General features: G+C 40.8%; 1 protein-coding gene and 1 long non-coding RNA gene across 5 annotated transcripts in view; one reads left to right on the forward strand and one right to left on the reverse strand.

The window, feature by feature from the left end:
• The window catches only part of LOC142139493 (uncharacterized), a 23,016-nt gene extending 5,276 nt beyond the window's left edge, over positions 1-17,740 (reverse strand). The window contains exons 1-2 of the long non-coding RNA XR_012688218.1: positions 17,524-17,740; positions 1-400 (exon numbers count right to left, since the gene is read on the reverse strand). The exon at positions 1-400 is cut by the window's left edge and continues 197 nt beyond it. This is a non-coding gene — a long non-coding RNA (uncharacterized LOC142139493). The remainder of the gene's footprint in view (positions 401-17,523) is intronic.
• The window catches only part of MAP3K7CL (MAP3K7 C-terminal like), a 43,967-nt gene extending 20,070 nt beyond the window's left edge, over positions 1-23,897 (forward strand). For all 4 annotated transcript variants that reach the window (XM_075197136.1, XM_075197135.1, XM_075197137.1 and 1 more), the window contains exons 3-5: positions 15,379-15,440; positions 17,650-17,765; positions 21,179-23,897. In XM_075197136.1, the coding sequence (XP_075053237.1) occupies positions 15,379-15,440; positions 17,650-17,765; positions 21,179-21,359 (359 nt within the window). In that variant the 3' untranslated portion in view covers positions 21,360-23,897. The remainder of the gene's footprint in view (positions 1-15,378; positions 15,441-17,649; positions 17,766-21,178) is intronic.

Here is a 23,897-nt window from a genome sequence, read left to right on the forward strand (position 1 = left end):
GTTTGAACCAAGATTCTCTCTGGAATTCAAGTGCCTATTTTTGGGCTCATACATATGAAAATACAGCTTGTTGAATGCAACTTAACTGACACTGCAAACAGAACCCTACAATGTTCATTGTAGACGAACATATGTAATTTTGGTATTTTACTCAAAGGGCTCCATGAACTCTGTTTGCAGTGTTGGTTGAGCAGTGTTTACCAAGTGTGACAAAGCTCATACCTGTGTCACAGTTCCCAGTTTCATCTCAGTAAAAGCATTGGAAAGGAATGAGACCACACAACACCAGCAAAATAGATAATAAAAGTTTTACTTAGCTTCGGGTACATAATCCGCGCACAAGAACAATAGCCAGCAGTGTCAAAGGCAGGTGAACTCCCATCTCAGTAACCAAGATATCCTGCCGACAAATAGCAACTGTTTGACACACAAATTGGACAAATACTGTACACACACAAGATGCTCGCAGAAGAATTTCAATAAACAAAGAGCTTCCCTAGCCTACATACCCTATTTATATGTTACTTATATCACTGCTGCAAAATATGGTCAATCATAACTAATGGTGCAGTAAGAAATTTAATTCTTAGTTAAAAAGAATAATAGTTATTCTTATCTCAAATATGTCTACTTTGAACAATTCTTAGCCAACGTCTAACAAGGAGGTAGCGCAACAGACACAACATAAAAGCCTTGAATTAGCTAATCTTAGGATAAAATATGTGTAGTTCTAAATACACAGGTGCAAAGCAAACATACAACATGAATCATTGATAACTTTGTCACTCCGGACACAATACAGAGTGTACCACGGGCGCAGTAGAAATGTCTGTACGTTTGAGCTCTAGGCAAAGAAATTGCAGCATTTGCAAAAATAAGTATTAATTGTGCAGCATGATGTCTCTTTGGGGTTGCTTTACTAAACCACATATGTGGCCAAACTTGACAATGGCACTGACGCTCAGATAAGACAAAACAATAGCCTGCACTCAATTTCACATGCAAAAGTAAATATATATATGTATATATATATATATATATATATATATATATATATATAAGTTAACCCGTGCATGATACTCATGCATTCTAGTCAAATCAAGATACTTAAGGTCTTAAAAAGGTTCTTGTCATGCATTTGGGCCTAGCCCAGGCCTCCTCAGGGGAAGATCGTTACTTCCCGACGCAAGCGCCCTTTTTAATGTGTGTTCATGAGGTAAAATTACCTCACGAAAATGAGTTTGACCCCTCAACTCGTAAATTTAGCCTTTACTACCCCTCCCACGGGGGGAAGGGGGGATGATGGAAGTTAACTGACTTGACTATTCTAATTTTTTTTGTCAAATAATGTCAGTATACCAAATTTCAGGTCAATTGGATGAGCCCTTTCTGAGAAAATAGTTTTTTCCACACACACACACACACACACACACACACACTAACGCACGCCTCTACACATGTGTGTTCATGAGGTAAAATTACCTCACGAAAATGAGTTTGAGCCCTACCAAATTTCAGCCCTTTTTGAAATTTTTTTCCCACACACACTAAGAATTTAGTAGGTCAGTGTATAACTCTGCCCAGCAGGTGGTGCTGCAACTTGTTTTTTTTTTTCACACACACAGACAGACAGACGCCACTAAGCATTTATATATTAGATATATATATATATATATATATATATATATACACACACACACGTATACAACATCTTAAGTTCTGTCAATGTAAGGAAACGTATGTGTAAAGAGTTGGAGCTGCACGCCTCTGTGAAGCAGCCAGTTTCACAGCCAGACCCGATTTGCTTGACATTTTAAGTCAAACTCTTATAACCATTGGGTTTATTTATTAAAAAGGTGCAAAGTGATTCGTTTTTGGATTACAGCACATATCTGTGCACTGTTATTAAACAAACCCATCATTTTCGACAGATCTTTGCCCTCACCATTTACACTTCTAGTATTTTGGACTTTTCTTAGTCTTTTTTAAGTTGTGTAAAGAAGAGATTTAAAAACAAACTGCTGAAATGTGGGCTTTTGATTTCGAGCGTAGATTAATCATATGATAAATGAGGCAGAGAGGCTGACAAACTGCCATGATCTTACAGATCATTATATCTAATGAAAGCTGGTATTGATTGCTTGAAGAATCAATTATGTGAACTGTAATTGCTTAATCAATGCTAATTGAAAATATACTCTGCTCTGTTCTATGGAACTTGGGGTGTTTGTAATGATCAATACAAAATAACCAAGTATCCATTCAGTGATATTGTTGATAATTTTTCTTTTCTTTTTTATTTTTAAGGGAAATTATACGTAAAGTGCACCTGTCCCCTACACACAGAGGAGTCAGTCATTGTGTGGGTTTGATTTCAAGTGAAATAGCTGAGACATGAAGCACAATGGGCCTGATTCATTAAGGAAAGGAAAGCAAAAAAATTGAGTAACTTTGCACTTGGGCAAAACCATGTTGCATTGGAGGGGAGGTAAATTTAAAATGTGGGGACAGAGCTATAGTTAGGGTAGGACATGTCCTAGATCAACTTTAAATTTCAGTGTAAAAATAAGTTATCAAGTGTTTGTATGCTACATGAAAAAACAGACAGTATATATCTTATGTGCAAATTAATAAACTGATTTGCACCCCTTGCATTGTTACATGGTTTTGTCCAGAAGAAAACATACTCATTTTGCTGCCTTTCTTTCCTTAATGAATCAGACCTTAAATTTAAGAAACTTCCCTTTACAAGGCAGCGCTGCTTTAAATTTAAGCTGTGAATACGCCAAACTCGCGGGAGTTGACAAAACTGGGGTATGATACATTTACCCCCTGATGTGTCTCATATCTCAGTGATGCTCTAAGTTACTAGTGAATTGGTCTGCCATCTCATGAATGATGAATATTGCTCAAAGCCTTAGGCTCCAGCCTAGTGCCCAGATTACTCTAATTTGCTTTAATGTGTGTTCTGTTTTTACAAACACTAACAGCATACTTACCCACTTTAAGAATGTTCATTTCAGGAGATCCTAGAGGGGATGTCAAGTGGCAAGTGGAGGGGTCCACAAATCATGTAATTTTCACCCCTTTCGCCCCTGCATTAAATGCCAAGATCGCACCACCGCGCCACGGAGGTAGGACCAAGATGACGCAATTCACGGCAAATAGTGTCATTGAGTCCTTCCTTCCTAGTGAAGTGGGCAGGATCTTGGGGGAAGCCTACTCTCCGGAGGGTGCGGTTGAACTACCTGAATTTCGTGAGTCTTCTGGGAGACTGGGCAAGTGTGACTGACAGTAATTTTTATCTGTCAGAAGAAACTGGAGGCTATTTAATATCAGAACCCCTCTCTAGGTTACAATAATACACCTAGAAGTGTCATAATAACAGTACTTTTAACATTGTGTAGGTTGTGGACCTTTATCTTGCAATCCCTGACTGCAAATAGCATAATGACGTTTAAGTAAAAATGCTAGCCATCAGCTAATATATTTTCAATGATTGGCAACCCTGCTATGTTAAACGTTCTAAATCGGACTATATGAAAACATCAACCTTTTTGTCAGTTGTAGCATTCAAAGTGCTATTAACTCTGTACCTGTTTGTGTGTATATAATATATTATATATATATATATATATATATATATATATATATATATATATATATATATATGTTATGTGTTATAGTTCAGTATAGTGGTGGTTTTCCCTTGATGTCTTGGCATTTGAAGTAAGACTTTTGCACTTACTGCTTAAAACAGATTAGCCTTCGTCGCTGTTGATATATGATTATATTGTAGAAGTCTATCACCTTCTCAAATTAGACTTCATCGCAGTGGCCACCAGACCATTAAGACTTGTCCATGACACTGTATTTGCACCTAGGTTTAAAGATGTCTTGGAATGACTGAGCTAAAAATATAAATTGCAGCTGTTCAATAGATGCTCGGACAAGCCCATTATGAAATGTACTATGGAATGCAATAACGCTCTACTTAGCCATCAGGACTATTTTTGCAGTCATTGGCTCTGTTGTTTTGTGCTTATAAAGTGCCCTTTCAGCCTATTCAGGGAACTAATTACGCAATAAATGATTGATTTACACCATAATGCTGCAGTCCATAGACTTTACAATGACTGTGAATTCCTTCCAGTCACATTTTTACAGAGAAATTGTAGATGGTTCGGAAACCAGAACAATAAAGAGAGTTTCTACAAGGTCAAATCTAAACAGTCTGAAAAGAAAAATATATATGGCAAAGAATAAAGTAAAAAAACAAAACAGAAAACACATGACTGCAAACATTATTTTACATTGTAGTTTTGGGAGAAAAAGTCAACTGTGCAGAGTGTGTAAAATTTTGTTATCATAATTATAAATCTTTTTTTTTTCTACCAAAACATTGTTCCATGTTAGTAATTGATAAAAAAAAAAAAGTAGAATTATAGTGATATCCTTTATTGACCAGCTTTTTGATTATTGGTTGCAAGCTTTATAAGCCAGTTAGGTATCCTTGTCAGTTTATCGTCAGTCAGCTAACACTATAAACTCCATGGGCCTGGTTCATTAAGGATCTTAACTTAAGAAACTTCTTATTTAAGTCTCCTGGACAAAACCATGTTACAATGCAAGGGGTGCAAATTAGTTTTCTGTTTTGCACATAAGTTAAATACTGACTGTTTTTTCATGTAGCACACAAATATCAACTTTAAATTTCAGTGTACAAATAAGCTATCAAGTATTTGTGTGCTACATGAAAAAACAGTCAGTATTTAACTTATGTGCAAAACAGAATACTAATTTGCACCCCTTGCATTGTAACATGGTTTTGTCCAGGAGACTGAAATAAGAAGTTTCTTAAGTTAAGATCCTTAATGAATCAGGCCCCATGTGTTTACTGTCTTTTATTTATAAAGCAATGCCATATAAAACTGAAATATAAGCTATAGTGGGTCACTTACAGCCCTAAAGAAGCATTTTTGTATGCAGATGCAGAGGTACAACTATTTTGCTGCATCAAGTATGAATCACTCATTCATTTCAGTGGATGTTCTAGTAGTATATAAAGCGCCACCTAGTGTACATCAGAAGTATTTAGTGTGGCACTCTGTGGCTCAACCTATAGAGAAGGGTGTAAGAATTCAGCACGTAGCCTGTGGTGGCTCTGGAGTGAAATAAGTAATTATCTCAGGCAGGAGAAGGTACCAGGCAAACCCTATTTTTGATGTTTTCACACAGTTTGGTGCATTAGACTAAAATCCAGTCCATACACCCCTAAAAACATGGCTGCTCCTTATAAAAGTGGAGGAGTTATTTACATATATCATCATCATCATCATCACCATTTATTTATATAGCGCCACTGATTCCGCAGCGCTGTACAGAAAACTCATTCACATCAGTCCCTGCCCCATTGGAGCTTACAGTCTAATTCCCTAACACACAGACACACACACACCCAGACAGACAGACAGAGAGAGACTAGGGTCAATTTTGATAGCAGCCAATTAACTTACCAGTATGTTTTTGGAGTGTGGGAGGAAACCGGAGCACCTGGAGGAAACCCACGCAAACACAGGGAGAACATACAAACTCCACACAGATAAGGCCATGTTCGGGAATTGAACTCATGACCCCAGCGCTGTGAGGCAGAAGTGCTAACCACTACGCCACCATGCTGCCCTGCCCACCCACATAACAAATGGCTACATATACTGAGTGTAGGCAGCCTTTATTTATGCTGAACCATTATTTAAGAGAAGGCTGTCAATCAATGAACCAGTGCATAATTCTCAATCACCCTGAATTTAATAGAACACTGCCAGGATTTCTTGTATGGTTCTCTGAATACCAGTTCTTAAAGTTAATCTGTGCATTATGCGGTTCCTCTCTAAAAGTGTAGAACCATGATAGTTACTGAACACACCTTCCGAAAATATCCCTGTTGACCTTCTTGTCTCTTCCTGCAACATGATGCAACAAAGATAGAATGGATGGGAACACTGTTTCTCTACAGGTAGGTATTGCTGGTATAATGCTGAGTACTGCTTGTATAGTTGGTCATTGCTGGTCTCATGGCAACTATATAGTTGTGCATAGTAGGCAGAGGCAGAACGAGCGAGCTGTGGGCCCTGGGACAGGGAAGCAAGGAGGAGGGAACTGAGGCCCACAGCTCACTAGTTCCCTGTGCAGCGGGTCCCATTATCTCCATGGGCCCCGTTGCACCGCACCTGTTGCACCAATGGTAGTTACGCCACTAATAGTAGGCTATAATGATGATCACCACTGGTATAATGGCTTTCACTGCATTATACAATGGTGGCCACCGCAGGTTATTTTAAGCATTCAACCTTCTAGTATAACGGCATTGCTCCTAATGGATTGCACTGAAGGTTATAATTGTGGGTACTGTTTGCATAATTGTGGTCATGGTAGGTTATAATTATGGCGGGCACTGTTGGCTATATAATAGATGCATGTTTTAATGTTGGTGGACAATGCGGAGGACTGAGTAGCATGACAAAGAAACTGACAGAAACTTAAGCACTAGTGATTAGACAAGTCTACTCAATGAAAGTAATCCAAATGTCAGTACCCAACACGGACCAGGGGGTGGATTTACTAAAACGTCAAATAAGTAAAAGTGGAGGTGTTGTCCATAGCAACCTATCAGACTCTAGCTCTCATTTTCTAGAATGTACTAGATAAATGATAACTAGAATCTGATTGGTTGCTATGGCAACTTTTCCTTATTAGACGCTTTAGTAAATCTACCCCCTAGTGTCTTGGTACAAGTCAAAGGTGAGATGATCTACATTGAACTCGCGGGTTGATGTCCAGGGTATTTCTACAAAGTTATCGTCAGGGCTGTTTCTTTATGGCTGGGAATGCATGGTTGCTATTCAAAAGGACCCATCGATTATAGCTTGATTGTGTCCTACAATATCTTGTGTCTTGTATATTATGTCTTGCATATGCAGCCTTCTCATTGTTTCTTGTCCATAGCCACCCTGTACTGCCCTCAGATGTCATGTCTATATCCCTATCTCTTCTAAGCCGCCATTCTTGGTCTACACCCGCCTTGCTGCCTCTTTTATTTTGTCTATAACCCCTCTTAACCATCATTTTTTCTAGGCCTCCTTCTATAGACAGACTCTGCCTATTTGCAAAGTGGGACAGCCAGACTTTTGTTAGGTGTTATCTTACCCCTTCCTTCTTGTCTATGCCCGTCCATAATGAACAAATCACAAGGGGGATTGGTGAGATTGGGCATAGATAAAAGTATGATTCTACGTCGCCTCTATGCCATACTGGCTGCTCCTTGGCCCTATCTCTCCTTGACGCAAAACTCCTCCTCCTCAAACTTGAATGAGGGAGCCAGCCAATGAGCTGCAAACACTGCAAAGAGAACCTTGGGCTATTGGGGTGATTTTTTTAGCACCAAGAATCAAGTACTCACACAGTTTACATTTCCTCAAATTATTAATGGGGAAACTTACTGATTATTTACTAATGGAGGCCACTTACATGGCTTTTACTCTCTTAAACAATTCTACTTATAGCAATTGAACATACAAGGAATATGTACAATAGTATGTTGTTGTTCTACAGAAATCTATTTGTATGTTTGGTAGACCGGCAAATGTTTTAGAACAGTTCAAGTACAATAAGATGAATTAAGAAAAAAATCCCTCAATTATCTATCATGACGGCAACTGTTTTGACGGATGATAAGAGTTGTTCACTTACCACAGCTTGCAATTTACTCAAGTAAAGGAAAATTCACAAACTGCTTGGCAGAGTGCATATGAAACAGCTGGAGGTGGCAGATTGAGTCTTTCCCAGTACCCGTTGCCGCACAGCGTGATTCATCGCTCCGTTTTTAGAACTTTCACCTATTTTTAAAGGTGGCAATTCGTGCCTTGGAGAGAGTTAAATTTATCAGCGATAAAATAGCAGTGAGCCATAGCTGTCATAACTGATATTTATAGTCAAGACATTGAAAGCTAATATCCTTTTATCATCTTGTTTAGTCTTGTCCCTTAATGTTGCTGTTAATCCTTATCCAAGTCGTGCTATGTTGTCCTCTCATCTGTGAAATCATGTTGTCACTTTTTACTGTAATTATCATGTATTACTACTTGCTCACGTACTTTGTAAGCTTCCTCCATGGTTTGTCATATAAAATAATTGTTTCCCCCTTTCCTTATTTTCTTCGTTTTCATTGTAAAGAAACATATAAGCTACACAAGTAGTGGATACTGTCGCTTAATTCTATAAACACTATAACAAATATTGATCGGTCTGCGCTCTCCAGGGGATAGGGGAAAGGGATCGGAGTGCTGTCACTGCCTCACATGAAGATGAGCCTGTGTTCTTTAAAATAATTCATCCAAAAATACAAAGAAGAGGATGGACGCAAATGGGGAGGGGGGATACAATCTGTGACCCCTGATGAAGTCACAGATTGTGATGAAATGCGTTGGGTCCAATCGGGACAATCACGTAGTAAACACGCCCCTCTGATGCCACTTTGACGATCAGGACAGCTGTTTGTATCTGACGATATGGATGTGTATCATCATCGCAATTTACTAGGAGTGTTGTTACGGCTCACGCCCCCAGGCATCAATTCCTAGAACCGCTTCAGAGGTCTTTGCCTATAGGAACCGCTTTACCCGTAGAACTAGATGCGCTCACAGGTACTCTGATGCCCCCAGGTCTTGTACTCTAGTAGTAGGAGCTGATACCTGAGAACATAGCGCATGTGTTCACACAGAGGTGGAGTGAAGATCCCGGCAAGGGTAGCTGGCCAACAGCAGCGTCCAGGCCAAAGGTCAAAAGGTCACAGGCAGTACAGCAGTGTCCAAGTTCAGGCAAAGGGTTCAGGGTCACAAGAAAATCAGCAGCGTCAAATACAAGCAGGGGGTCGAGGTCACAGGCAATCAATCAGAATCCAGGTAAAGGTCGGCAACATAAAAGAGGGTAAATCACACAGCAACACAGCAGCACAGCAGGAAAGTTTGCAAGAAGCAGGGACTATAACCGGCAGTGGAGGATTGCCCCTCCCTGCCTTATAAATGTGCACTGGCCAATGAGAAGGTGAGGAGGGCAGGTCCAGTAATTATCCACCTGGCTAGATTTTAACTAGTGCGCGCGCCCGGCTACCCTGAATGCCGGGACGCGGCGCTGCACCACAATAGCGTCTCGACCGGTGCCTTGGCAACGGCCGGGACAGTGCGGAAGTGACGTCCCGGTCGTCATGATGACGGCCGGGACGCGGGGACCAAGGAGGAAACGAGTCGCGACGGTGCCCAGAGCCGTGGCGGCTCGTGACAAGTGTAAGCAAGAAACATGTAAAGAAACCTTTAGAGGAATCCATTCGTGAACTCAATGTGAGTGTTTTTAATCTTTTATAGAATATTATTATTATTATTATTATCGTTTATTTGTAGGGCACCACAAGGTTTCCGCAGCGCCGCACACAGTACAAACAGTAGACTATACAGTAGACTATACAGGGTAGAACAGTACAGAACAATAAACACACAGTACCAGTACTTCAGAAACTCCGGGAGGGCAGATACAGTAGAGACGGAGCAGCAGAACAGGTATGGAGACTGGAGGGAAGAAGGCCCTGCTCATTTGAGCTTACATCCTAAGGGAGGGTAAACAAGGTCAGGCACAAAAGGGAGCCATTGAATCGAAGGGGAGAGAGAAGAGGGGTCAAGGGAGGATGAGCAGAAGAGATGAGAGGTTAAGTGGATGGTTGGTAGGCCTTAAGGAACAGGTGAGTTTAATTTGCCCGTTTGAAGGAGCACAGATTGGGAGAGAGACGGATGGAGCGAGGGAGGTCGTTCCAGTGAAGGGGGGCAGCACGGGAGAAGTCTTGGATTTGAGAGTGGGAAGAGGTGATCAGTGTGGAGGAGAGGCAGCGATCATTGGCCGAGCGCAGGGAGCGGGCAGGAGTGTGAATGGAGAGGAGGTTAGAGATATAAGGGGCAGTAGACTGGGAGAGAGCCTTGTAAGTGGTGGTAAGGAGTTTAAAAAGGATTCTGTTGGGGAAGGGGAGCCAGTGTAAGGCGAGACAAAGTGGAGAGGCGGAGGAGGAGCGGCGTGAGAGGAAGATGAGTCTTGCAGCCACATTGAGTATAGAGCGGAGGGGGGCAAGGTGGGAGTGGGGGAGGCCAGTAAGGAGAAGGTTGCAGTAATCGAGGCGGGAGATGATGAGAGCGTGGATGATAGTTTTGGTGGCATCCTGAGAGAGAAAGAGACGGATGTGGGATATGTTACGGAGTTGGAAGCGACAGGCTTGGGCGAGGGATTGAATGTGGGGGGCATAAGAGAGAGAGGAGTCAAGAGTGACACCCAGGCAGCGGAGTTGGGCGACAGAGGAGATAGTGGAGTTATTGACAACGATAGAGAGGTCATGGTGGGATGGGAGTCTGGGCAGGGGAAAAACAATGAGCTCAGTTTTTGAGATGTTAATTTTAAGAAAGCGTGAGGACATCCAGGAGGAGATAGCTGAGAGGCAGTCAGTCACACGAGAGAGGAGGGAGGAGGAAAGATCGGGAGACGAGATGTAGAGCTGAATATCATCAACATAAAGGTGATACTGAAGACCAAACGAGGAGATGAGAGCACCAAGGGAGGAAGTATAGAGCGAGAAGAGTAGAGGGCCGAGAACAGAGCCCTGGGGGACTCCTACAGGGAGAGGGAATAAACAGCGGCAACGCTACTACACTATGAGTGTTTTTCCCTCTTGTCTTCCTTTTCCCTTATTTGCCATATCATCGGTGAAGGGGAACATAAGGAACTGTTATAAAGGAAGTGTGATTACCCACATTTGGAGAGACTATTATGCAATGGACATTTCTGTTTGTAACTTTCTCACTTATTAGTGCTATTTCCCAAGCAATAGTGGGGTAGGATTTTATTATTGCATTGTTGAGTTTATCACACATTGTCAATATCCCTGTGTGTGTGTATCCCCCCCTCCCCATTTGCGCCCAACCTCTTCTTTGTATTTTTGGCTTAATTCTATAAATGCACAGTAAAATACAGCAGAAGCACAACTAGAAGGTGCAAGTTGCATCCCAATAAAAATATAGGATGCCTGTGTACCCATGGCAGCCAGGTCATGATGGAAGTTGTAGTTCCACAGTGGTATCTAAGGTATACTTGGCAACTTACTGATCTCCGTGGCAAATCCAGGGGTTTGCTTCATTGTGCTGCAGGGCGGGGCCAAAATTACTTGATTCATAGCAAAACAAATCATTTCAGTGCCCGCCCCACCCACTTCCATCAGTAGGAAGTGGGTGGGATCCGGGAGAAAGGTCTGCTCTCCCAGGGGTCCGCGACAAGTACCTGAAATCTATGAGTCTCCGGGAGAGTAGACAAGTGTGATCTTAGGATGGGGGGTTAAGCAAAGAGACCGACTTTCAAAGTATTTTAATAAAAATAAAAAACGCCCCCAAACCGCTTGTTTACCTCTTTATTCAACTCCTACATCCATAGTGATTCTTCTGCCTTCATTCCTGGAATACTCCATAAAGATTAGAAATATAAAACCATAACAGAACAGCAATATTTTCTCAAAGATTTGCTGCCAATGGGAGAATGCGCTTTCAGCTAATCAGAGTGGCTTGCGTCTGATTGGCTGGTGTGTCGGAAGACCCGCTCTGTTTGGCTGTTCACATAATGATCCCTCAAGGTGCCCTTCTAAGAGCCACATCTGGCGATACAGCCAAGTCTAACTAGGCAGCATGTGCAGGGTACGTGCTTCATATATGTGTGCATGACCTTACTGTCCTCAGCTTATGCGTGAACACTCCTAATCTGCCTCTCCGGGCATAAAGGGCAGCACGTGTAACTTGCTTAATATTCTAAATACAGTAGCATTTTACTGCACAAGTGCAGTGTGGTAAAATGGACTTAGTGGGTTGCTATGTAAATTAGGCCTAAATGAAATATTAACATATACAAAATACTCAAATTGATGTCTATATAACCTCAAAGAACAAGACACCAACCTGTCATACTAAACTAGAAGCGAAACTAGTAGCGCATAATTGTATGGATAAAACTCCGTAATATTTATTCATTATGGTTAAGCACTGCCATCTACTGTTTTCTCCTTATTAGCTATTTCTGGGTACCATATCATTTATGTGATATAGAACACCCTTACAGGCGGGTGTTGAGAGGATCGTACCTGGTCTCCGGATGCTCTTCTTTCAGTCACGGCACGGCAATGGGACAGGGAACCCCCGAGTCCCCAATACAAGTAGGACACCAAATGAATGAAGTGATGTCAGATTTATTATGCAAGAATAATGCGTCACTAAAATATTTCTGGACAAAGAATGATTAGCAACAAGTACAATCTGAATAAGGTGTACACAGGCCTGAGCTAATAAAGGGTGTCAGTTACTGTACCTTATAGTGCATTTAACTTGGCCATTGCTATGGGCAACACTATTGGTCCTTACTTACAGAATAACAAAGACAATAACAAATTTGACAATACTTCTATAATGTAATAGTTTGGTTACAACTATGCTTCACAGAACTCCGAGTACCTTTAGATAACCGTCACGTAGCCAGAGACTCAACAGCGTTTAGTGCTGTGGCCGTAATGCTCTAACCCTGGAATATGTGAGGTCACATAAACTAAGAATATAGTAATACAGTTTTAGTCACTAATACCATAAAGAACATTCATTTCAAACAATACACCACAAACAAATAATATCACAGTCAATGAATCCCCTTTAATGAAGTCCATCCTCAGCAGAGCTAATTAGTATAGATGTTTTCACTGGCCAGACTTTTGTAATTATACCCGTTAGGCACTTTTATTATAATGGAGGCACACTATTATAATGGCAGTCTTGTAACTTCAGTGCAGCGATTAAAAACAGCAGTTCCTGTCTCAGGTATAACAAAATGCAGTGTATTGTCAGGGCTATTATCACTGTGCTTAATCTGATCTTGCAAGAGAAAAGTTAGGAATGATGCTGTTCCGTTGCTAGCATATTCAGGTTATGATGGGTTGCAGGATGCTTTAGATACCAGGTTACTATCAGAGTGGATACTGGTGATTAAATCTGTCAGTTATACCTGGGGTCATATGCTGCAGGTATGTACTGGAAGGTTGGGTGAGGTACTCTACTTGTTAAGCAAATGTATTTGTAAATCTAGCTCACAGCTCTTAAAATATAGAGAATACTCTGTATAGTGTGAGAATACACAGTCAGTGTGATTACACAGACCTGTTTCCTGTTGTGTAGATAGTTGTCAGCTCCAATCTGACTCACTGGTATCAGTCCTTGTTTCAAGTCTTTGCAAATACAGGGTTCTGGCTGGCAACACACCTCAGCCCTCTGCAGCAGTCTATCTCTCAGCAACAACACTTGCCTCACAACAGCATAGCAGAAAAACGTGTCTCTTTTCACAAAATGTCTCCTCAGTACTCACTCTCTGAGGCTCCTCCTCTCAGTTTACAAAACCCTGGAACTTTCCAGCAGCTTTGGCTTTCCCTGGGTCCTAGAGCCTCTCCTGTATCATGCTGTCACACAGCCTGTTCCCTAGGGTCCTGGTGCCCTGAAGATTTCTGGGCATCACAAATACATTATATTGGTGGAGTGCAGCCATGACTTTCACATCTAACATTTATCTACTCGTTTCCACTCATTCTTACAGTATGGACACTATCTCCTTCTGCAGTGTCAACTTTCCTCAACACATCCCCAGCTTTCTCCATCTGACGTGACTGATTCCTTCAGCACATTCCTATCTCTTCCCATCTCAGCAGTCCCGGATTGCCTTAACTCTTCCCTGTCTCTTCCCAACTAACATGTATCTGCTTTCCTCGACACAAACCTGTCTTTCTCCATCTTACTTGTGTCTGATTCCCTCAACACATCCCTATTATTCTCCATCTCATTTATGTGAGCTTCTCTCAAAGCATCCCTATCTTTATTAATTTCATTGGAATGCTTCCCTCAATACTTTCATATTTTTTTGTCTTTTTTGTGTCTGCTTCCCTCAACACATCTTTCCCCATCTCACCTAAGTCTACTTCCTTCACATTCGTATCTGGTCAACATATTCCTATCGTTTTCTGTCTCGCCTGTGTGTGCTTCCCTCACATTCCTATCTATGCCCCTCTCCCAGGGTCTGGTTCCCTCAACACATCCCTATCTTCCCCATGTCATCTGGTCTGGTTCCCTCAACCCATCCCTATCTTCCCCATGTCATCTGGTCTGGTTTCCTCAACACATCTCTATCTTCCCTATGTCATTTGGTCTGGTTCCCTCAACCCATCCCTATCTTCCCCATCTAATCTATGAGTGCTTCCTTCACATCCCTATCTTTGTTGACACTCTTGAAATAACCCTATCTTTCTGGTAATTCCGTGACTGGCTAAAGTTACTTCCATGTCCCTCTTACCTGTTGTTAATGTAAATCTTATACATACCAAATTAATTTGGTACAATTTACATAATTATTTTATATTACAGGCTCGGTTAAGGTAAAAAAAATATTGTTAAACAGGAATCATAGTAGTTTTTTTTCTTTAAATAGTAAGTTAAGTACATTTTAAATATGCTTCTAATAGCCATTTTTTTAAGCTATTCTCCTAAGAATTATTATTTCCTTTCAAAATCTCTCTGGAGGGAAAACAGATATGGCTGCCAGACACAAAAACTGGCTCACACAGCTCTCAACATGTCATGGGATGGCACGGGTGGAGGAGGTGGAGGATGTCACATGGCAGATAGAGCTCAGAGGGATGTTCCAAAGCCTCTCTGCTCACTACATCATGTGCCATGTGACTGTGGTTGCCATGATAGTCCATCAAGATTCTTTTTATAAACTGCCACCGTGATACATGTTAACAAAACAAAATACATTTTTTCATGGGATTGCTGTTTTAATATACTTCAATAAAACACTGCCTCTAGTGCAGATTACTTGCTAGGCTTTTCTAAGCAATTACTTTTGTACACAGCACTGTTAAATTATGGGATTACTCTTGTATAATCAGTCATGAATGGCTCTATAATACATATTGGGTAAATTTATCAAGCTGCGAGTTTCTGGCAGGTTTGAAAAGTGGAGATGTTGCCTATAGCAACCAATCAGATTTTGTAGAATGTACTACATAAATGATAACTAGAATCTGATAGGTTGCTATAGGCAACATCTCCACTTTTCAAGTCCGTCAGAAACTTGCAGCTTGATAAATTTACCCCTTTATGGGTTTTTTTCAATAAATAAGTCAGGTTTCAGCATAAGATTGTTGTGATTTAAAACATTCTAGGCAGAACCCATTTTGCAAAAGTGTGATTTAACCGTGTTTTCTCTTTATAGATGAATCCTCTGCAGAAAAGGCCTTCCCCCTATCCTTTCCAGATCTAGAGCAGCAGCTTCAGGTAATATATGTTATGTTATTCCAATGAGTCTTCCATATGGTTGGTTGTCATGCAAACATAGGGATAATTGTGGATAATTTAGAAGGAAAAAAACAAGCCTTTTCCAGTTGAGACACCACACCACAGTGTTTGCATCTATTGCGTCTTGTTTTACATCACCGCATGCAGATTTCGCAATAGATGCAGTCTTTAATGAGGAAGCAATTTGTCACAATTGTAGGTTTAAAAGAAAATAAATAGAAATGCTGGTAATAGCTGCTTTTTATTCCCTGGTCTTTCAATAGTAAATAGGCCCCTAACTGCAGATAATGGAATTGTTTACCCCAGTGGTAAAGTGCAAGCTATCTTCAAAAATAATGGAATTGTGTTCCAGAACACAGTACCATACAACCATACAGATTTGTATATCAGAGTGAAAGAACCATAGTATCTGTGAAAGCAGGTGGAGTATTCTCTTTGACACACATATGCCAACAATATAAGGGGTGCAGCAATCATGTTAGCCTCTTATCTACAAAATAATTTACTCCGGCAACAGATAAAATTCCCTATGAACAGTGGGACAGAAAGAAGACTGGGCTGCACTATATTAGAATATATGAATGGAGTCAATGCCTATGCACATGTTCCTAAAGAAAAACATAACAAGTGGGAAGCTCATGCAAATGAGGTCTGCACCAAGACACAAACAAGATGACATTTTGCAAAAGTTTTGAATGTTACTAAAATTTAGCAAAATAGTACTTCTGCTTGAGAAACAAAACCAGGAACACAGAAAAATGATCAAAAAGTGATATTGAAACAAAATAAGCTATCGAAGGAGAAGAAAGAGTAGTACCATCTCTACCTTCAGTTAGAAGATCCACATGATGGAACAAGTGCATTCTAGCCATACGCCTGTCCTACATGGTTTAAAAATTGTGGAAGGATATGCAAAGAGTGCCTATCGACGAAAAACAGAAGTGGATTAAACCTGTTGATTAAGGGATGAAATTGTTGAGTTTTGGTGTTAGGAAACCGACAATCAGTGCAAGTGTTTTGGAGTTTTGTTAAGTTGCTAATAAAGTTTAAAAAGAAAATGTATGAAAGGACAAGAAACTAGAAACTGACGGCTGTGATGTGTGTTCCTGCAGTGTAGAAAATAGAAATGCATCTAGAAATGAACTTAGCCATAAAAAGAGGAAAAGGCATCCCATTGACAGTGGGCCAGGCCTGGTTTCCACCATGTACGAGGACTTTTAAAAAAACAAGTATTTTTTGTGAGGAGAAAAATGTTCTGCGACTGCCTGCACACCAGAAACCAGCACACAACGAAATCTAATTAAATCTAGTCTAATGTAGTTGTAAAACGAGCCTGCATTTAAATATCATCGTCCTTGATCCACCCAGCTCCTTCCGTCAGAACATGCAACAAATCTTATCCCAAAATTCCAAGGGGGAAGGGGGGGTTCACCTATATTTGCAAGTTTGCAGATCCATTTGAAAATGTGCATGGTGGAAAAAACATCACTTCAAAACCTAACCTACTAATAATACTTCATTCATTTTAAAGTTTACGTTTTTCTTCTAAAATATTGTCTGGTTTATGTTTTAAATAAATCATGAGTGAGGGGACATCAGGACTGTCTATATTGTATGTGTCACTGTTTCACATTTGAATGTTTTTATTGCATTGGCTTAAGTGAACCTAAACGTGCCAGTTCCTGTATAAAATGTGCTTGGAAGAGATAGGGTAAGGCCTGATCTCCGACAACATGGACAAATCATGGATTTTATGGGGACAAAATTGTTGTGTGCCATTCTGGAAAACAAGCATCGTCCCCCTAAATGCACCCTCTCCACCCCTTCATCTCATATAATAATCCTGTCCCGCAAAACGGAATCTCACATTTGGGTCCAGATGATGAATATTGTAACCCCCCCAAATGCCACCATTTTCCCATGTAAAGGCCATTCATGTTGTTTAAAATTGGATGTTTTTGTGCCACAATAAGCGTATAAGCCTTAATGCTGTACAGCTGGAAGATATAATGTGCTACCATATTATGCCATACTTATTACAGTTCATAATATAATGTCATACCAAACATTATAGTCGGTCCTATAATCATATGGGGGAAGCAGTAGGATGCATCTTCTGCCACTCCCACCAGCTGAAAGCCAACCGACCCCCAGAGGATATTGATGCATTATTTATCTTTGATTCCAGCCTCTTCCACCATGTAACACTTCCACGGAGTCCATGCAGGTGTTTAAACAGCACTGCAAAATCGCGGAGGAGTACCACCAAGTCAAGAGGGAAATCACACTCCTAGAAGAGAGGAAGTAAGTAGTTTGTGGGTTACGTAAACTAAGCTTCATGGGGTTACTTTATAACAGTCAAGTGCACTACAGCAGGAAAGTTACTTTAATGAGGGACGTGGCCTTAGGAAGCCAGATATGCAGTACTTAGAGATGAACGTTTACACCCAGACTGAAAGGGGTGTGCACAGGTACTGATCGCAATCCCACCTCAGACACATAAAGTGATCGCAATCCCACCTCAGACACATAGGGCTAGATTTACTAAGCTGCGGGTTTGAGAAAGTGGGGATGTTGCCTATGGCAACCAATCAGATTCTAGTTATCATTTTGTAGAAGGTACTAAATAAATGATAGCTAGAATCTGATTGGTTGCTATAGGCAACATCCCCACTTTTTCAAACCCGCAGCTTAGTAAATCTAGCCCATAGAGTGATCGCAATCCCACCTCAGACACATAGAGTGATCGCAATCCCACCTCAGACACATAGAGTGATCGCAATCCCACCTCAGACACATAGTGATCGCAATCCCACCTCAGACACATAGAGTGATCGCAATCCCACCTCAGACACATATAGTGATCGCAATCCCACCTCAGACACATATAGTGATCGCAATCCCACCTCAGACACATATAGTGATCGCAATCCCACCTCAGACACATAGAGTGATCGCAATCCCACCTCAGACACATAGAGTGATCGCAATCCCACCTCAGACACATAGAGTGATCGCAATCCCACCTCAGACACATAGAGTGATCGCAATCCCACCTCAGACACATAGAGTGATCGCAATCCCACCTCAGACACATATAGTGATCGCAATCCCACCTCAGACACATATAGTGATCGCAATCCCACCTCAGACACATATAGTGATCGCAATCCCACCTCAGACACATAGTGATCGCAATCCCACCTCAGACACATAGAGTGATCGCAATCCCACCTCAGACACGTACAGTGATCGCAATCCCACCTCAGACACGTACAGTGATCGCAATCCCACATCAGACACATACAGTGATCACAATCACACCTCAGACACATATAGTGATCGCAATCCCACATCAGACACGTACAGTGATCACAATCACACCTCAGACACGTACAGTGATTGAAATCCCACCTCATACACGTAGAGTGATCGAAATCCCACCTCTTACACGTAGAGTGATCGCAATCCCACCTCAGATACGTACAGTGATCGCAATCCCACCTCAGACATATATAGTGTTTCCACTTTCAATTTCTGGATTTTGCTGGCTTCAAGCTCAAAACTCCTGTTCAAAAACTCAAAATTCCCTATCAAAATATGCAGTTACACTGGATACTAACTAACATTCCCAATATGCACACTGATAGCATCAGTCACACTCTGATTTTCCAAGCTCCAACCCTTGATTGCACTGGACATTTAAAACTTCTAGAACACCTTTTTTCACAATAGTAATCCAGGCTGAGAAGTAGAAGAGTTGGAGAGTATGTATATTTTAGCACATTGTACAGTAGGTGTACATGTATGTACGCATAAAGCACATAAGCATGTACCAGAATACCAAATAACAAGTAGCATTTCACCAGTAAAAAATGAATATTTATTAATTAATATAATACCTTATTAATGCAAATTACATACTGGTAATCAGGGGCAGAACAGCTGGGCAACATAGCGGAACTTGTGTAATGGCCTGGCGATGCCATTCTTGCCTCCGCCCCCCCCCCCCCCACCTTCTCAAAAGAGCAGAGTAGGGGCATCAACAGGGAAGGAGCAGAACCTTGGTGGTGGAGGAACCAAGGCATTGCCAGGCCCCCCCTCACCTCTGGACCCTGTAGCTGCTGTGCCCCCTGTACCCACAACTGTTACGCCACTGAGGGTAGCTCTTATAAAAGCGCTGAAAGGAGATCAGTGTTTATTGAAGCAAAGTGTATATCTATTTAAAATAAACCTTGTTGTGCTCAGGACTGTCAATTGGAGGCACAGTGGGAACTGCCCCTGTTTGCTGGTGCATTTCATTATGTGCAGAGCACATTACAGCCAGCACATCCACTTTCTGCACATGTGAAAACACTTTGTGTGAACATGTGTAGGATTGTGGCCCCATATGAAATATGCATGTGTGAGAATACCAGGTTAATATTTAACTCTTTTGCCACACCAGCTGACTGGTTTGCCCAGAGGCAACCTTATGTGCCAGCCTGTCACACCCAGTATCCTTGTGGGTACAAAAATCACCTAGGCACATAGCTGATTAAAGTAAGCGTTGTTTATTCTATAGCAATTAGGGTACTTTACAGAAATAAGTACTAGGAGGTTCACTGCACTGAGCCTCTAACATAACCCTATCCTAATGGGGCTGTAATCACTAATCCCAGAGCAGTGATCCTGCTGATGGATGCAATCCTTTTAACTCCTCTACCAGCAAGGTATTGACAAACCCAATATCTTCCCGCTTTTGTAGGCTCAAATAGTGTCAAAGTCCACGGGGTCTTGCAGGACATATAAAGACACTTCCTGGATTTAACACTTTCCAGACTTTCGGGTGAAATCGTGCTGAATGGCATTTCCTGTGAAATATGGCCGACCGCTAGCAGATCCTGAAAGTGCCAGTGGTTGGCGCTAACAGTTTCCCTTCAGAGTCATCCCTACTATAATTTTTAGACAACCTGCTTCAAAACTACACAAGGAAATATTGGGATTGTCCACATTGATAACATTTGCCAAATTTGAATGATTTTATTCCATTGATCGGGGCGATCGCCCCCCCTAGCAGGGGCTTGCTGCCGGCGGCTGCACACTGTGCAGGTCCGTTCAGCAGTGACAGTTTGCTGCCCGGCTGCTCTGATTGTGTTTTAAACACAATCAGAGCAGCGGGGCAGCACACTGTCACTGCCGAGCGGACCTGCACATACTGTGCAGCCGCCGGCAGCCTTAGAAATTAGAAAGGGGGCGGGGCCTAAATCGCCCCCCCCCCCCCTAAAATCGCCCGGGGTAGGACAAATGTCTGGGTCCGCCCCTGGATCCAGCAGGAAGCGCCTTGAAATGCTCGTCTTCTCCTTTTAGAAGGTGCAAAATTATGCACTCTAGCGCCATTTTATCGCTTTATGATCTGCGCAAGCTTGTGTGAACTTGTGCAATCATTCAGAAATAGGAGCGTGACGTCACAAAACACCTTTTCAGCTTTTCTGAACCTTTCCCCATTATCCCCTTTTCAATCCTTTCCTGAAAACACAGCGACCATGGATATATGTATTTTTGCAGGAGTTTTATACAAAAAAAAAAGTTTTATACAACAAAAACATGCTTGCAACGACTGTCAAACATAATGTCCAGATATTTTTATACACTATTCCACAATAATATTATTACTCCTGACGATGTGCACGGGAATGTCAAACTCATAATTTTTTTTTATTATTTCTTCCTTCTAGAAAAGAGTTGTTGGCCAGACTGGATCAATACGAAAGAGAAAATTCAGATGTGGCCCACTTAGCTGAAGAATATGAGGATCTCAGTAAAGAGAATCAGAGCCTTAACGTGGCTCATTCCCGATGTAAAGAGCAATTAGAGAAACTGAAAATACAGTATCAGAAACGGCAGGGTTCGTCCTAACAGTAACATGTCAGATAACGTGCCACGTCCCGGTACAAAGTGATCAACACATCAGCACTTTTATTTTAATATGTTGCAACAGCTTACACAGCACTTTCAAAGTGATGGAAACATGGCAACACTTTCAGTAGTGAAAGACAGTGTTTGAAAGCAACATTGAGTTTATTTAATAACAATCTACAAACGTGTAGTAACCCATAGCAACAAAATAGCAATTAGGATTTAACACTACTGCAGACAATAATTAGACAAATGATCATTTGGATCATTGAACGAAATAAAAAGCAGGTCTGTACTTTTTCTTTTTGTGTGCAAGTGCGCCTCTTTGACTAGCGCGTTTCATGGTTTGGGTTTTTCTCTTAAAATACTGCTCTGTTTAGCTACCTTTATGTCTTAAATTAATCATGAGTGAGAGGGGACATTGAGATTGTCTTTATTACGTGTCACTTTCACATGATTTAATGTTTTTATTAAATTGGCCTGTAGATGGGTTTCTCCGCAGAAGTTTAACAGGAAGGAGCTGAATTAACAGGATGGATAGTGATCTCTGGCACCTCAGAGAAGTCGGAAAAATCAAGTCCTTTTGCCGGGAGAAAAACAACTGAGCGCCGTACTGCAATGGAGGGAACAACCTGTAGATGTACTTTCTCCACCCATTTATCTAATTTAACTGATCTTGCCCAACAAAGTTTAGTTTTTGCATGTATTTTCACTAATGTGACTAAACCGAACTCAGTAGGGAACGCCCTCGATACGCCATCCCCTCCTCTCATTGGACAATGCAAACATCTGCTCCCCCATAGACATAATTTGAAAAAGCGGAGGCATTGTCCATAGCAACCAATCAGATTCTAGCTGTCATTTTGTAAAATGTACTAAATAAATGATAACTAGAATCTGATTGGTTGCTTAAGACAACATCTTTACTTTTCCAAACCCGCAGCTTGATAAATTTGCCCCATGGACTCCCCAGTAATAGCAAGTACTCTTGTGACATCACGTGCTGTAAAAAAAAAAGAGCATTTTCGTTTTGTGCTTCTGCACCTTCATGAATGAGCCTTAGAGAGTATAGACCTCACAATAGTTGCTATGAGTTTCTGCACATTTGTATTTTGTTTGTAAATAACCCCTTTTATCTTTATTTAAACTTTCGTAAACAGAAGTAATTTTAATATGTTACATAAAATTAAATTTAAGTTGAATTTCGTAATGTACTTTAATAAAAACAAATCTTTAGTTCTTAGGATATTTATTGGTCTGTTCAGATGTTCAGCTGAATAAATGAAACCACTACGGGCCTGATTCATTAAAGAACTTAAATTAAGAAGTTTCTTATTTAAGTCTCCTGGAAAAAAACATGTTACAATGCAAGGGGTGAAAATGAGTTTTCTGTTTTGCACATAAGTTAAATACTGACTGTTTTTTCCTGTAGCACACAAATATCAACTTTAAATTTCAGTGTACAAATAAGCTATCAAGTATTTGTGTGCTACATGAAAAAACAGTCAGTATTTAACTTATGTGCAAAACAAAATACTAATTTGCACCCCTTGCATTGTAACATGGTTTTGTCCAGGAGACTTAAATAAGAAACTTCTTAATTTAAGTTCCTTAATGAATCAGGCCCTACATGGACATCTTTTGCAACAGTGTCACTGGCAGGTTGTGTGGATATACTACACAGAGCAATAAATATAATCAGAATAATTTATTTTGTTAGCATCGTTTAATAGTATGTGCAATTATATTTAATTTTGCACAACATACTAAAATATATATGGACAGCTCTTATTTAAAGTAATGCAATTTCATGAAACCTGACTTATTTGATTCATTATAAGCCTGTGAATATTTGCGTGTTTCTTTTCTCTGTGTAGTGTTTAATGGTTCTACTATATACAGGATATTTATTCTTTGCCTTTATCTCCCGAACAGAATGATTTTTTAGAAAATGTTTGTCAGCTGCTGTGAGCCGTGTACTTTGATCCCGTGATTAGTGTCATTTACATATCTGAACCCATCATTTCCGGAAGCAGGCTTTAAACTCTATTTTGGAGTTTTGTTTGGGAATAGTTTGTTGGCAAATTCTGAATGCTTTGTTTAAGTACCTGTCACCTACATAAAGTGGAGGCAACCATCCTATCGGCTGAACCAATATTCAACCTATTAATTCACTATCAACTAGTACAGGGTTAGCCAACGTGTGGCCATGTATTGTGAATGTCCCAGCATGCCCTGACAGCTATCTGCTGGCAATCTACTGGCAAAGCATGCTGGAACTTGTAGTTTCACTACATCTGGAGAGCCACTGGTTGGCCATGTCTGAACTAGTGACATTAATTCTGCATGAGGTATAGTGTGATGTCACTAGTTCCTAATGAAGTGATTGGCTGCTTCCTCTTCACAATAAACTGTAACAACCATCACACACCTATACATTGTTTTCATATTAGTCTGTATATTTCACATGTTAAATTATACAATGAATGTGAGAGAACAATTAGAAATATAATTATTAAAGGATGACTCTTCCTCTTT

The sequence above is a fragment of the Mixophyes fleayi genome, chromosome 2 (genome assembly GCF_038048845.1).
Source record: "Mixophyes fleayi isolate aMixFle1 chromosome 2, aMixFle1.hap1, whole genome shotgun sequence".
NCBI lineage: Eukaryota > Metazoa > Chordata > Amphibia > Anura > Limnodynastidae > Mixophyes > Mixophyes fleayi.